This window comes from Sapajus apella, unplaced genomic scaffold, assembly GCF_009761245.1.
Source record: "Sapajus apella isolate SASKATOON/1434 unplaced genomic scaffold, GSC_monkey_1.0 scaffold16, whole genome shotgun sequence".
Classification (NCBI taxonomy): Eukaryota; Metazoa; Chordata; class Mammalia; order Primates; family Cebidae; genus Sapajus; species Sapajus apella.
This window is the reverse complement of record NW_022436956.1, coordinates 4,975,962-4,989,300: the sequence shown is the minus strand read 5'-3', so window position 1 is coordinate 4,989,300 and position 13,339 is coordinate 4,975,962. Positions and strand designations below refer to the sequence as shown.

Genomic DNA, 13,339 nt, shown 5'->3' with positions numbered 1-13,339 from the left:
GGTTGCCTAGGTGGGAGTTCAGAGGCACAATCACTGCACACACAGCCTCGACCTCCCAGGCTCAAGGAATCCTCCCACCTTAGCCTCCTGAAGAGCTGGGACTACAGGCATGCACCACCACACCCAGCTAATTTTTGTATTTTTTTTGTAGAAACAGGGTTTCATTATGTTGCCCATGCTAGTCTCAAACTCCTGGGCTCAATGGATCCACCCACCTTGGCCTCCCAAAGTGCTGAGATTACAGGTGTGAGCCACGGCGCATGGCCAAAAGTTGAAGTTGTTTTCTTTGTGGGTTTTGTGTGTGTGTTTTTTTTAGACTGAGTCTCACTCTGTTGCCCAGCTGGGAGTGCAGTGGTATGACCTCGGCTCACTGCAATCTCCACCTCCTGGGTTCAAGCAATTCTCCTGCCTCAGCCTCCCGAGTAGCTGGGACTACAGGTGCACACCACCACGGCCGGCTACTTTTTGTATTTTTAGTAGAGACGGAGTTTCACCATGTTGGCCAGGCTGGTCTTGAGCTCCTGACCTCAGGTTATCTGCCCGCCTCAGCCTCCCAAAATGCTGCGATTACAGGTGTGAGCCCCCACCACACACAAAAACACCAAAAACCACGAGTAAAGATGTAAAATATCTGCAGCTTGGGAAACATGGTGAAATTCATCTCTACAGAAAATACAAAAATTAGCCAGACATGTGGTATGCATCTGAGGTGCCAGCTACTTGGGAGGCTAAAGCGAGATGATGTCTTGAGCCTGAGAGGTGTGAGTTACAGTGAGCTGAGACCAAGCCACTGCACTCCAGCCTGGGCGATAGAGTGAGACCCTGTCTCAAAAAAGAAAAAAAAAAGACATAAAAGGCAATTACCTTAACCAAACTGACATTTATAGTGCAGAAGACACATTCTTTTCAAGTGCAAAGTGGTATGTTCACCAAGAAAGATCACATGCGGGGCCATAAGACAAATCTTAATAAATTTTAAAGGAATGAATGCACAAAGTATGTTCTCTCACTGAAAAAAGAAATTATAATTAAGATATTAATAAAATATCAAGAAAACCCTATCTGGAAATTAATGTACTTTTTTTTTTTTTTTTTTTGAGACGAAGTCTTGTTCCTGTCCCCCAGACTGGAGTGCAATGGTACGATCTCAACCCACTGCAACCTCTGCCTCCTGGGTTCAAGCAATATTCCTGTCTCTGTCTCCCGTGTAGCTGGGATTACAAGCACCTGCAACCACGGCCAGCTAATTTTTGTATTTTTAGCAGAGACAGGTTTCACCACGTTGGCCAGGCTAGTCTGGAACTCCTGACCTCATGTGATCTACCCGCCTTGGCCTCTCAAAGTGCTGATTACAGGCGTGAGCCACTGTGCCCAGCCACGACGCACTTCTAAATAATAATCCATGGGCTGGTCAAAAAAGTAATCAACAAAGAAAACTGGAATATACTTTTAACTGATATTGAAAATATCACATTATCAAAATTTGTGGGATGCAGCTAAAGCAGCACTTAGAGGAAAATCTGTAGCTTTAAAGGATATGTCAGAAATGATGGTCTCTAAATATCAATGACCTACCACCTCATACCCATTCGAATGTCTATAGTAGTAAAAAAAAAACAAAATAACAAGTCCTGGCAAAGATGTGGAAAAACTGAAACCCTTATGCACAGCATAAGGTGGGGGGAATGTAAAATGGTGGAGCCACTGTAGAAAACAGTATAGTGGTTCCTCAAAAAATTAAAAAAAGAAATTACCATATGATCCAGCAATTCCACTTCTGGGTATACACCCAAAAGAACTGTGAAAGCAAGGACACACCAGTATTTGTACATTCATGTTCAAAGTAGCATTATTCACAACAGCCAAAAGGTAGAAGCAACCCAAATGTCCACAAGAGATGAATGAATTAATAAAATGTGGCACAAATACACAGTGGGATATTATTCAGCCTTAAAAAGGAAGGAAATTCAGACATATGCCACAACACGAATGTACCTTGAAGGCATTATGCAAGTGAAATAAACCAATCATTTAGGAACAAATATCATATGATTCCAATTACATAATGTATTTAGAGAACACTCAGAGACAGAAAAGTAGAAGAGTGGTTGCCTGGGGATGTAGGGAGAGAGGAATGGGGAGTTAGTGTTTAATGAGTACAGAGTTACACTTCTGAAAGACGAAGAGTTCTCAAAGACGGGTAGTGGTGACGGTTAACAATGCGAATGAGACTTGATGCCACTGAACTGTACACTTAAAAATGGTCATGATGGCAAATTTTATGTTATGTGTATTTCATCACAATTAAAAAAAAAACAATGGCCTATGTGTCTACCTTAACTAGAAAAAGAGCAAAGCAAACACAAAATAAATAGGCAAAACACAGACATAAATCAAAGAAAACAGACAAGCCATAGTAAAAATTAAAGCCAAAACTTGGTTCTCTGAAAAAATAAGCAAAATTGACAAACCTTTAGCTAGACCTATTAAGGAAAAAAAAAAAAAAAAAAAAAGAAGAAGGGAAAAAAGTGCAGGTGGGGCAACAGAAGGGAAACCTGTGAAAGAGATATACAGAATAAGCAGCATGGTAGGAGTTATTTCAGAAACCAAGGGTAGAAGGTATTTCAAGGAGTGGTGATTGACAGTGTCAAATGCTGCTGACTGGTTAAATAAGATAAAAACCAAAGTCTATTTGATTTAGCCACAAAGGAGTCACTGATGACCTTATAACAGCACATAAGGAAAGAAAAGTAGAAGAGTTAGAAGCAAGATTGCCATAGGCAAAGAAAGAATATACAGAAATGAGGAAGTGAAGACTGTGAGTACAGACAATTCATCATAGTTTGGTTCTAAAAATATAGCAAGGGGGTTAGCTAGACAGAAATAAGGGGTCAAGAGAAGATACTGATTTTTTTACAGAATGGACAAGCTAGAAAATGTTTTTTCCCTCGTTTTTCTCTCAGATATTTTAAAATTAAAGTAAAATATAAAGAGAGTGTTTTGATTTTTGTTGGAAAAGACACAGAAAAGAGGGAAGGGTTAAAGATAGAGGAAACAGGTGACAACAGATGGCAAAAGGTCCCTAGATAGGTAGAAGGAAATGGTATTCAGAGGATAAGTGAAAGGATTAGCCTTAAAAAGGAGGAGGCCCAAGGACTGGGGAGAGAAAAGAAAGAGTACAGCTATAATTAAGTTTATTGGTGGGGTGTTGAGAAGTAGCGAGAGTTCTTGTCTGGCTTTGGCTTTACTCCACTTTCAAGTAGTAAGAAGAGGTAGATTCCTGAGAGAAGAGATGAAGAAGTAAAATTTTTAAGAAAATAATGGGCTAGGCGCAGTGGCTCACACCTGTAATCCCAGAACTTTGGGAGGCTGAGGTGGGTGGATCACCTGAGGTCGGGAGTTTGAGACCAGCCTGACCAACATGGAGAAACCCTGTCTCTACTAAAAATACGAAATTAGCCGGGCGTGGTGGTGCATGCCTGTAATCCCAGGTACTCAGGAGGCTGGGGCAGGAGAATCACTTGAACCCGGGAGGCAGAGGTTGCGGTAAGCCGAGATTGTGCCATTGCACTCCAGCCTGGGCAACAAGAGCGAAACTCCATCTCAAAACAAACAAACACCATTTAATACCTGTAAAAGGATAGCAATATCCTGAGGTAACAATACCAAAATTGTAAAAAGGCCAGGTATCAAACATTTGTAATTTTAAGTTTTAAGGATTTTTTTTTAAAGCTATATAAGAAAAGTATTAAAAGGGAAGAATATTCAACATGGAGACAAGAAAGAAGAAAGATGTTATTCTCTAAAAGTGAAGCATTAATAAGCTTCACCCACCCATTTCACTCTTGCAAGACAGAGTTATCAATGTGAAATAGCATGATAATACAAGTCAGTGGTTTACTCCGGGGTAAGTTATGTAAAAATGTGCCAGCCAATATCAACTTTGGCACTAATAATATTAGTGAAAAAATTAATTTAACACTCAATGTGGCCTTCAACCAGAAGTATAATACAAATGTAATGTATCCTTTTACTTTTTTTTTTTTTTTTTTTTTTTTTTTTTTTGAGACGGAGTTTCACTCAAGTTACCCCGGCTGGAGTGCAATGGCGCGATCTCGGCTCACCGCAACCTCCGCCTCCTGGGTTCAGGCAATTCTCCTGCCTCAGCCTCCTGAGTAGCTGGGATTACAGGCATGCACCACCATGCCCAGCTAATTTTTTGTATTTTTAGCAGAGACGGGGTTTCACCGTGTTGACCAGGATGGTCTCGATCTCTTGACCTCATGATCCACCCGCCTCGGCCTCCCAAAGTGCTGGGATTACAGGCTTGAGCCACCGCGCCCGGCCTCCTTTTACTTTTTAAAGACACACATACAATGACTATTTTAAATCCTACGGCTTGGAACATTTCTAGCTTATTGCTTAAAATGGGGTAAAGTATTATTTCTAATATAAAGAAAGGAAAACTAATGTAACTTTTAGCTTAACGGGAAATAAATTTTAAACAATTATTCTGAGGTACCAAGGACTGCGGATACAGCATGTACTGGTTTTTATACAGCTGCCAATAATGCTTTATAATAAGAATATGTATATTTTTTTCTTCCTTTAAAAAAATACTGATTTTTCCAGTGCTCTACACATTCAGAAACTTCTCTGGTAATGAAATGATCCCTGAAAGTACAATCTTAAGGATATAGTTTTAATCAGTAACATTATAAAAATTTTTAGATACAGCAAGATTTAAAGAATTTTGTACCAAACTGGAAAGGAGGAAGTCAAACCGTTGCTGTTTGCTGATGATATGACTGTATACCTAGAAAACCCTAAAGACTCTTTTGAAAAGCTCCTAGATCTGATAAATGAATTATCAACGTACACTAATCAGTAGCACTGCTATACACCAATGATGACCTAGCTGAGAATCAAATCAAGAATGCAATCTCTTTACAACAGCTGCAAAAACAAACAAACAAACAAACAAAAAACTTCTAATAGGAATATACTAAGTAGGTGAAAGGCCTCTACAAGGAAGACTACAAAACACTCTTGAAACAAACCATAAACGACATAAACAAATGAAAATACATCCCATGCTCATGGATGGGTAGACTCAATAGGTGACAATAACCTTACTGCCAAAAGTCATCTACAGATTCAATGCAATTCACATCAAAATACCATCATCATTCTTCACAGAACTAGAAAAAACAATTCTAAAATTCATGTGGAATCAAAAAAGAGCCCACAGAGCCAAAGCAAGACTAAGCAAAAAGAACAAATCTGGAGGAATCACATTATCTGACTTCAAACTACACTATAAGGCTATAGTTAACAATACAGTATGATGCTGGTATAAAAACAGGCATGTAGACGGATGGAACAGAATAGAGAACCCAAAAATAAAGCCAAATACTTGCAGCCAACTGGTCTTTGACAAAACAAACAAAAACATAATGTGGAGAACGAACACCCTAGTCAACAAATGGTGCTGGAATAATTGGTAAGCCATAAAAATTATTGAAAATGACATCAGAAAAACTCTTCTAGACATTAGCTTAGGCAAAAAATTTACGAACAAGAACCCAAAAGCAAATGCAACAAAAATAAATAAATGAGACCTAAACTAAAAAGCTTTTACACAGCAAAAGAAATAATCAGCAGAATAAACAGACAACCCAGAGTGGGAGAAAATTTTTGTAAACTATGCATCCAACAAGGACTAACATCAAGAAACCATAAGGAATCCAAACAAATCAGCCAAAAATTAAAAAAACAAAAACCAATCCCATCATCAAGAAGTAGATAAAAAAAAAATAGACAATTCTCAAATGATCTAAAAACAGCCAACAAACACGTGAAAAAAATGTTCAACATCATTAATTATCAGGGAAATGAAAATTAAAACCACAATGAGGTATTACCTTATTCCTGTAAGAATGGCCATAATTTAAAAATAAAAAAAAAAATACTGGCATCAATGTGGTGAAAATGGAACACTTTATACTGATGGTGGAAATGTAAACTAGTACAACCACTATGAAAAACAGTATGGAGATTCCTTGAAAAACTAAAAGTAGAACAACCATTTGATCCAGCAATCCCACTACTGGGTATCTACCTGAAAGTAAATAAGTCATTACATGAAAAAATGCACACACATGTTTATAGCAGCACAATTCAGAATCACAAAAATATGGAACCAATCGAAATGCCCATCAATCAGTGAGCAGATGAAGAAAATGTGGTATATTTACACCATGGAAACGGAATGAAATAATGGCCTTTGCAGCAACTTAGATGGAGTTGTAGGCCATTATTCCAACTGAAGTAACTCAGGAATAGAAAACCAAATATTGCATGTTCTCACTTATAAGTGAGTGCTAAGGTATGAGGACGCAATAGCATATGAAAGACTTTGGGGACTTGAGGGGACATGTGAAAGGGAGTAAGGGAAAAAAGACTACACATTGGGTACAGTATACACTGCTCAGGTGACAGATACACCAAAATCTCAGAAATCACCACTAAAGAGCTTAGCCATATGACCCAAACCACCTGTTCCCCCCAAACTATTAAAAATTTTAAAAAAATTAGTGAACAAGCAAAAAAAAAAAAAAACACACACACACACAAACACAAATAAATAAAAAAGAATTTTATAAACACCTGAAAAGCTGCAACTAGATTCTACCATTAACATTCTATTATAATTGTTTTATCACATACCTATCTGTCCATCAATACATCTTGATTTTTGATATTCTACTTTTAAAATGCCTTTTAAAGTAGTATCTAAATGTAGTTTCTGAAGCAAGGGGTCAGAAACTCCCACACCTAATAGAAAAGAAAGGAAAATGATATACAATCATGGGTGGCATGTGACCCTCAATGATAGACCACAAATACCACGACAGTCTCGTAATACCATATTATTATTATTTTTTTTTTTTGAGATACAGTCTCGCTCTGTCGCCCAGGCTGGAGTGCAGTGGCACGATCTCGGCTCACTGCAACCTCTGCCTCCTGGGTTTGAGCAATTCTCCTGTCTCAGCCACCCAAGTAGCTGAAACTACAGGCGCACGCCACCATGCCTGGCTAATTTTCGTATTTTTAATAGAGACGGGTTTTCACTATATTGGTCAGGCTGGTCTTGAGCTCTCGACCTTAGGTGATCCACCCATCTCGCTTCCCAAGGCATGAGCCACCACGCCCAGCCCAATATACCACATTTTTACTGCACCTTTTCTATGTTTAGATATGTTTAGATATACATATACTTTCCGCTGTGTTACAAAAGCCTACAGCATTCAGTACAGTAACATACTGTACAGATATCTGGCCTAGGAGCAATAGGCTATACCATATAACCTAGATGTATAGCAGGCCATATCATCAAGTTTTGTCTACACTTTATGATGTTCACAATGACACAGTCACCTAACGACGCACTTCTCAGAACATATCCCCCTTGTAATCTTTGAGGTTGGTACAGCAACATACATGTAGTTCCTTATTCATGGTGACTGAAAATATATTAAATTTTTATGGCTTGTTACATTTAGTTGTGGTAGCAAAGCAGCTAAGTGCTAACTCTAAACAGCCTTGAGTTTGAAACCTTGTCTAGGCAAGTCATTTAATGCTTCTAGTTATCAGTTTCCTTACCGCAAAATAAGATTCTAGTAGCAATGTCAAAGGGTTAACGTGAGATTTAAATAAGATAATATATAAAATGTTTAGTACAGCTGGCAATACAGAAAGGACATAATAAATGTTAGCAATTATTATCATCACTGTATTAGTTCATTCAGCCTACACAAGAGGTTCTAGCTGCTACATGGCTACACATACCCATGCAACTGTTTGTAGTATTATTTTTCATTACCTTATGTGCTCTAACAACCTTGTGTAGTGATCTTACTGAGATTAAAGACAGAATGAGGATGAACGGGTCCAAGTGCACCCATTCTCCATCTTTCCACTCCACTCCCTAACGGAACTAGATGTTCACTCTACTATCGAAAGCAGTGAGTGTGGAGTCCTAGAGTAAGGGAAAAGGAGTCAGGCGGGTGGGAGCAGGGTACAGCAAGAAGAAAAAGCAGATAAGGTATAAGTCTGCCTTTCTTCATGGTCCAAGAAACACAGCCCTCCTGCACAAATAACTCGCAATCTTCCTGCACTCAACTTATCACCAGACTCTTGGCTGACAGAAAAATGCAAGTTAGCTCACTGCAGCCTTGGCCTTATCAGTACTGCACATTGCCCTCTGCAGCACACAGTGCAAGTATCATCCTATAAAATCCCCAGCAAGCCTTTGTCTCCTGGCAGTCAGCTTCTCTCCTGCTGATCTGCCCACTGCACCCTTGCAACCAGCCCACTTCCACACTTTCTCTAAAAAATCTGCCTTTCTTTACCTACAATTACCTTGGTAAATTCCTTTACTACCTGCAACACTAGCCGCAGCTAGTTGTGACCTATGACAGTGAGGATGAACACAAGAAAACACACTATGGGCACGGTTCCGCTTTTCAGTACTTGGTTGACAGGAGGCTGATAAACTGCCTAATTGTGCTCTGCTTCCTTTAGATGAATACTGCTGCTGCCTCTTAAAACTTCATTTGAGACCACATAATTATGAATTTCTATCAAATTTTGTCCAACCCAAACAAAATGTGTTATCTTCACTGATCACACATCCAAATGCCTTTATATCTGTACATATCATATTTATGCCAGTTTTGCTGTAGATGGAGTTGGCTGGGCATGGTGGCTCACATCTGTAATCCCAGCACTTCAAGAGGCCAGGATTACACTTTGGGAAGCTGAGACAGGTGAATCACTTGAGGTCAGGAGTTTTGAGACCAGCCTGGACAACATAGTGAAACCCTATCTCTACTAAAAAATACAAAAATTAGCTGGGCGTAGTGGTACACACCTGTAATCCCAGCTACTAGGGAGGCTGAGGTAGGAGAATCGCTTGAAACCAGGTGGCAGGTTGCAGTGAGCCAAGATCGAGCCCTGCACTCCAGCCTGGGCAACACAGGGGAGACTACATCTTAAAAAAAAAAAAAAAGTAGAAAAAGTAGGTAGAATCATAAAACATCTACGAAGTACATGCCTCTTTAAAGACATCATTTAAGTAAAAGCTGCAGTTCTACTTTTACGGAATTTTTATTTAAAAATACGGTATTTGGGCCGGGCACCGTGGCTTATGCCTATAATCTTAGCACTTTGGGAGGCCAAGGCAGCAGAATCACTTGAGCTCAGGAGTTTGAGAGACCAGACTGGACAACATAGTGACAACTCATCTCTATTTAAAAAAAAGAAAAAAAAAAGGAAAAAAAAAAAGAGAGCCAGGTACAGTGGTGCACGCCTGTAGTCTCAGCTACTCAGAAGGCTGAGGCAGGAAGATGGCGTGAGCCCAGAAGTTCTGGGCTGTGGTATGCTACGCCCATCAGGTGTCCACACTAAATTTAGCATGAATATGGTGACCTCCCAGGAGTGAGGGACCACCAGGTTGCCTAATGTGGGGTAAACTGGCCCAGGTTGGAAACAGGAGGTCAAAACTCCCACGCTTATCAGTAGTAGGATTGCATCTGTGAAAAGTCAATGCGCTCCAGCCTGGGCAACACAGTGAGACCCTGTCACTTTAAAAAAAAAAAAAAAAAAAAAAAAAAGCAAGCATGAAATCCACTTCTCTGCTAACTTCTAAAAAATTAGTCTTAGTTCTTTTCTTTCTCTTTGCCAGAGAAAGCAGAATCTAATTTTAAAATTTAAAAGTACTATGTGGCTTCATATAACATACTTTGTCTACTGCTAATTCTCCTGAACTTGATATGAGCATGTAATAGGATATTAAAAGAGTATGGTAAAAGTAAAGAATACCTCATCTTAAAAAACTAATTTGGATGAGGTTTCTCCAAGTATACTTTTAAAACATTATTTTGACTTCTACGCTACGTATATACTTTACACATTCAAAAATAAAATAAAATCCTAAGGAAAAACTGAAACCTACGAACCATATCAAATTGGTGGCATAACCAGAGAAAAGTATTTTAAATGACTTTTGAACACAGTACTCATTATACATTTTTCATGCAATATATTCTAAATATGAAAATAAATGCAAAAAAAAATCTTACACTTTATTAAGCTTATTGATATTAGTAATACTAGCACTGTAATTTTAAAATGATTTTATGTATATAGTGGGAGAAAGCAAATACGTTTATTAATTTTTTTTTTTGAGACAGGGGCTCACTCTGTCATCCAGGCTGGAGGGCAGTGGCTTGAACATGGCTCACTGCAGCCTCAACTGGGGCTCAAGCGATCCACCTGCTTCAGCCTCCTGAGCAGCTGGGAACACAGGCACACACCAACATGCCTGGCTAATTTTTTTTATCTTTTGTGCAAATGGGGTCTCATCATGTTGCCCAGACTGGCCTTGAACTCCTGGGCTCAAGCAATCCTTCCACCTCAGCCTTTCAAAGTCCAGAGATTATAGGCATGAGCCACCATGCTTAGCCAGTTTATTAATTCTACTAAAGATTTTCATTTAAGATAAGAGACAAATACAGAGTCAAGGAAGAAAAAGTCTGCTTGCTAAATAGGAATTGGAATATCACTCTGAACTCATGATTAAACAAGCAAAAAACTTTTTCTTAGTTTTCTCCTCTCAAAGTACCTGGAAGCAATGATACTGCAGCAGTAATGAATATGCTAAACATCCAGAACTTGGTTTCTATATACAATTTCTCACCAAGGCTCCTTGGATAAATAGCCCTTTCCAGAGATGAGGAAACAAAGCATAAGGTAAACCTGGAGTATTTTGTGTTAGAAAGCACTCCAAGATTAATTGGGAGCAGGGGTGTCAAAACACACAAGAGTCAGCTTGAAATGATTCCTACTTACCAAATCTGGGACAATTTGGCCATTAAAAAGAAAAACGACTGTAACTGGTTATAAAACAAGGAATAAATTAAAACCCATGAGAGTCCGTAGTGGCATTACTCACCCCTCCCTGAAAAAACATCTTATTTGCCATCATTGAGGGGGTGACTATTCCTCCAGCTCTTTACTATGAATATTGGAAAGCAAAGAGAAGAAATTTAACATTTAATTTGCATTTTGGGGAAGAACAATAGTTTACCTGCACTTAATTAAGGAAATCTCTTTCTTAGAGAGAACCTCCAATAAAATAACTGATTTAAGCAACATTCATCATGGGCGTTAAAAATCACTATGCAAAAGATTGTCAGAAACTGGGTATTTGCTTAGTGTCCACGGATTATCCCAAGATTACATATTAATCGCAAACTGGCAAACCACACCTTTACAACAGGTCAGTAGTCAGGACTTTACATATAATCAAATGGTTACATTTAGCATCATTAATAGTGTGGAAATCTGACATTATGTGCCCCCTACATTACGCAATAGGAGGTACACAGCATCACCTATTAAATATTCTTGCCAAGGAAAGTTTTACTTTAAGCTAATTAAGCCTTCCTTTACACCTAACTTCCAATTAATAGGAAATTTAGGGAGAAAGAGGAATAAATGAAATGACATTAGCAGGGCACAAATCCAGAATGTGGGTATATTCTACAAGGCAACTGGTTTGGTCAATCAGGTGTCAGAAAAAAAGGAAGGAGGGGACATTCATCCTATTTAACTTTCCCAGCAAAAAGGAGGGGGGATGGATACTATTCTTTTTACAAAAGAAACTAAAGACTTAATTACCAAATGCAATCAATGCATGAATATTGACTGACTACAGCTGGGGGAAGAACCTTCAAAGACACTTTGGAACAACTGAGGAATTCTGAATAAGGAGCTGTTGATTTTGACAGGTATTAATAATGATACTGGAGTTAGCAGGAGAATGCCCCTATTCTTAGGAAATATATGCTGAAACATTTGAGGATTATGGTTTCAAATAACTACACATATACAGAGAAAGAAGGGAAACAATATGGCAAAAATGCTAATCACTGAATCGGATATTCATTGCATTGATTAGCATTTTTATTCATTTCATGAATAACCAATCACAATTGCATAGAATCAACCTCTGTAAGACTGAAATTTTTCGTAACAAAGTTAATAAAATTGTACTTCCATTGAGAAGTACAGAAGAAAGTATATGAAAGTATACCTATACCGGAATTACATTTGGGTTGAAATCTAAACTATCTTACTAGTTGCGTGACCTAAGGCAAGTTATAATTCTTAGGATCACTATGTTTGTCACTTCTGTAAAATTCAAGTAATAATACTTGCATCGTTAGGTTCTGAGAATTAAATGATTACAAATGCAAAAATGCCAAGCAGTACTGCAGAAAATAAACCTGGTTTTCATAATCAATATATTACTACTAATCCTAAAATACAAAACTACAGGACAATGTTCATTATATTCACACTCTATAAGGGGAAACTACATTAGATAAAATTATTATTAGTCCACTGGCAGTCCAAGTGAAGTAATGGGAGAAATGAAGATTTATACAGTATTTTTTAAACCCAACAATTCCAACTGAACACCTAGAGAAAAGGAAATCAAAACTGTGCAGCCTGCTTCCGGTATTAGCCTATCTCCAAATAAAACATTAAGAAAATAAGTGGAAGTTACAGAGAATTTCTTCCTGACTTCAAGAGATCATCTACTTACATGCTAAAAATGAAATTAAGTTTTTGTCTTCATTTCTCTAAGTTCCAAAAAAAGCACACAATTACGGGGTTTTATTCTAAATTCTGCTTGGAGTCATAGAACTCACATGGACGCAATTTCCTTTAATCAGTTCTAACGTACATGTCATTTCTCGAGGTAACCCCTTTTTCTGATTAGGCCAGCAATAAAACGACTAGATGCAGAGTGATCCTCAGGAAGGAAAGAAAAAGAGGTGTTTGTGTATACACACACACATATATACACATACATATTTTTAAAGAAGTGCCATCTTTCTCTTTCCTGTACCAGAGAAAAAGCAGAAAGGCAAAGGAGGAAAAAAAACCAGGTCTGAGCCTCCCGGGTTCGACCAGGTGAGAGGTGGCAATACCTCCGGCCGCTCCGGGTTAGGCTGCCGGGCAAATGGGCGTGCAAAGGACGGGCAGCTCCCTGGTAGGTCGGGGTAACTGCTCCGGGACCGCGGGGCCCAAGGCCGGTCTCCTCCCTGAAGGATTAAATGCCACTGAGGGGATCCCGTGGGGTGTCTCCCGGCGCGGACGAGGGTGACAGACCCGGCTCTCTGCTCCCTCCGGCGCCAGGTGGGGCCCACGCGGTGTCAGCCCTGGGCGGCGTGCAGGGGCCGCCCCCCGCGCGGCCGGAGCCCGC

General features: G+C 39.1%; 1 protein-coding gene across 6 annotated transcripts in view; it reads right to left on the bottom strand.

Moving 5' to 3' along the window:
* ZBTB44 (zinc finger and BTB domain containing 44) overlaps positions 1-13,339 on the bottom strand; it is an 87,807-nt gene that overhangs the window by 73,905 nt on the left and 563 nt on the right. For 2 of the 6 annotated variants that reach the window (XM_032284963.1, XM_032284968.1), the window contains exon 2: positions 12,818-12,886. The exons of 3 other annotated variants lie outside the window; for them this stretch is intronic. Coding sequence is in view for 1 of the 3 variants with exons in the window: in XM_032284968.1 (XP_032140859.1) it covers positions 12,818-12,824 (7 nt within the window). In the remaining 2 variants the exon portion in view is untranslated. Of the gene's footprint in view, positions 1-12,817; positions 13,270-13,339 lie in introns of those variants that run through there. One more of the 6 variants, XM_032284962.1, reaches the window with a different exon arrangement.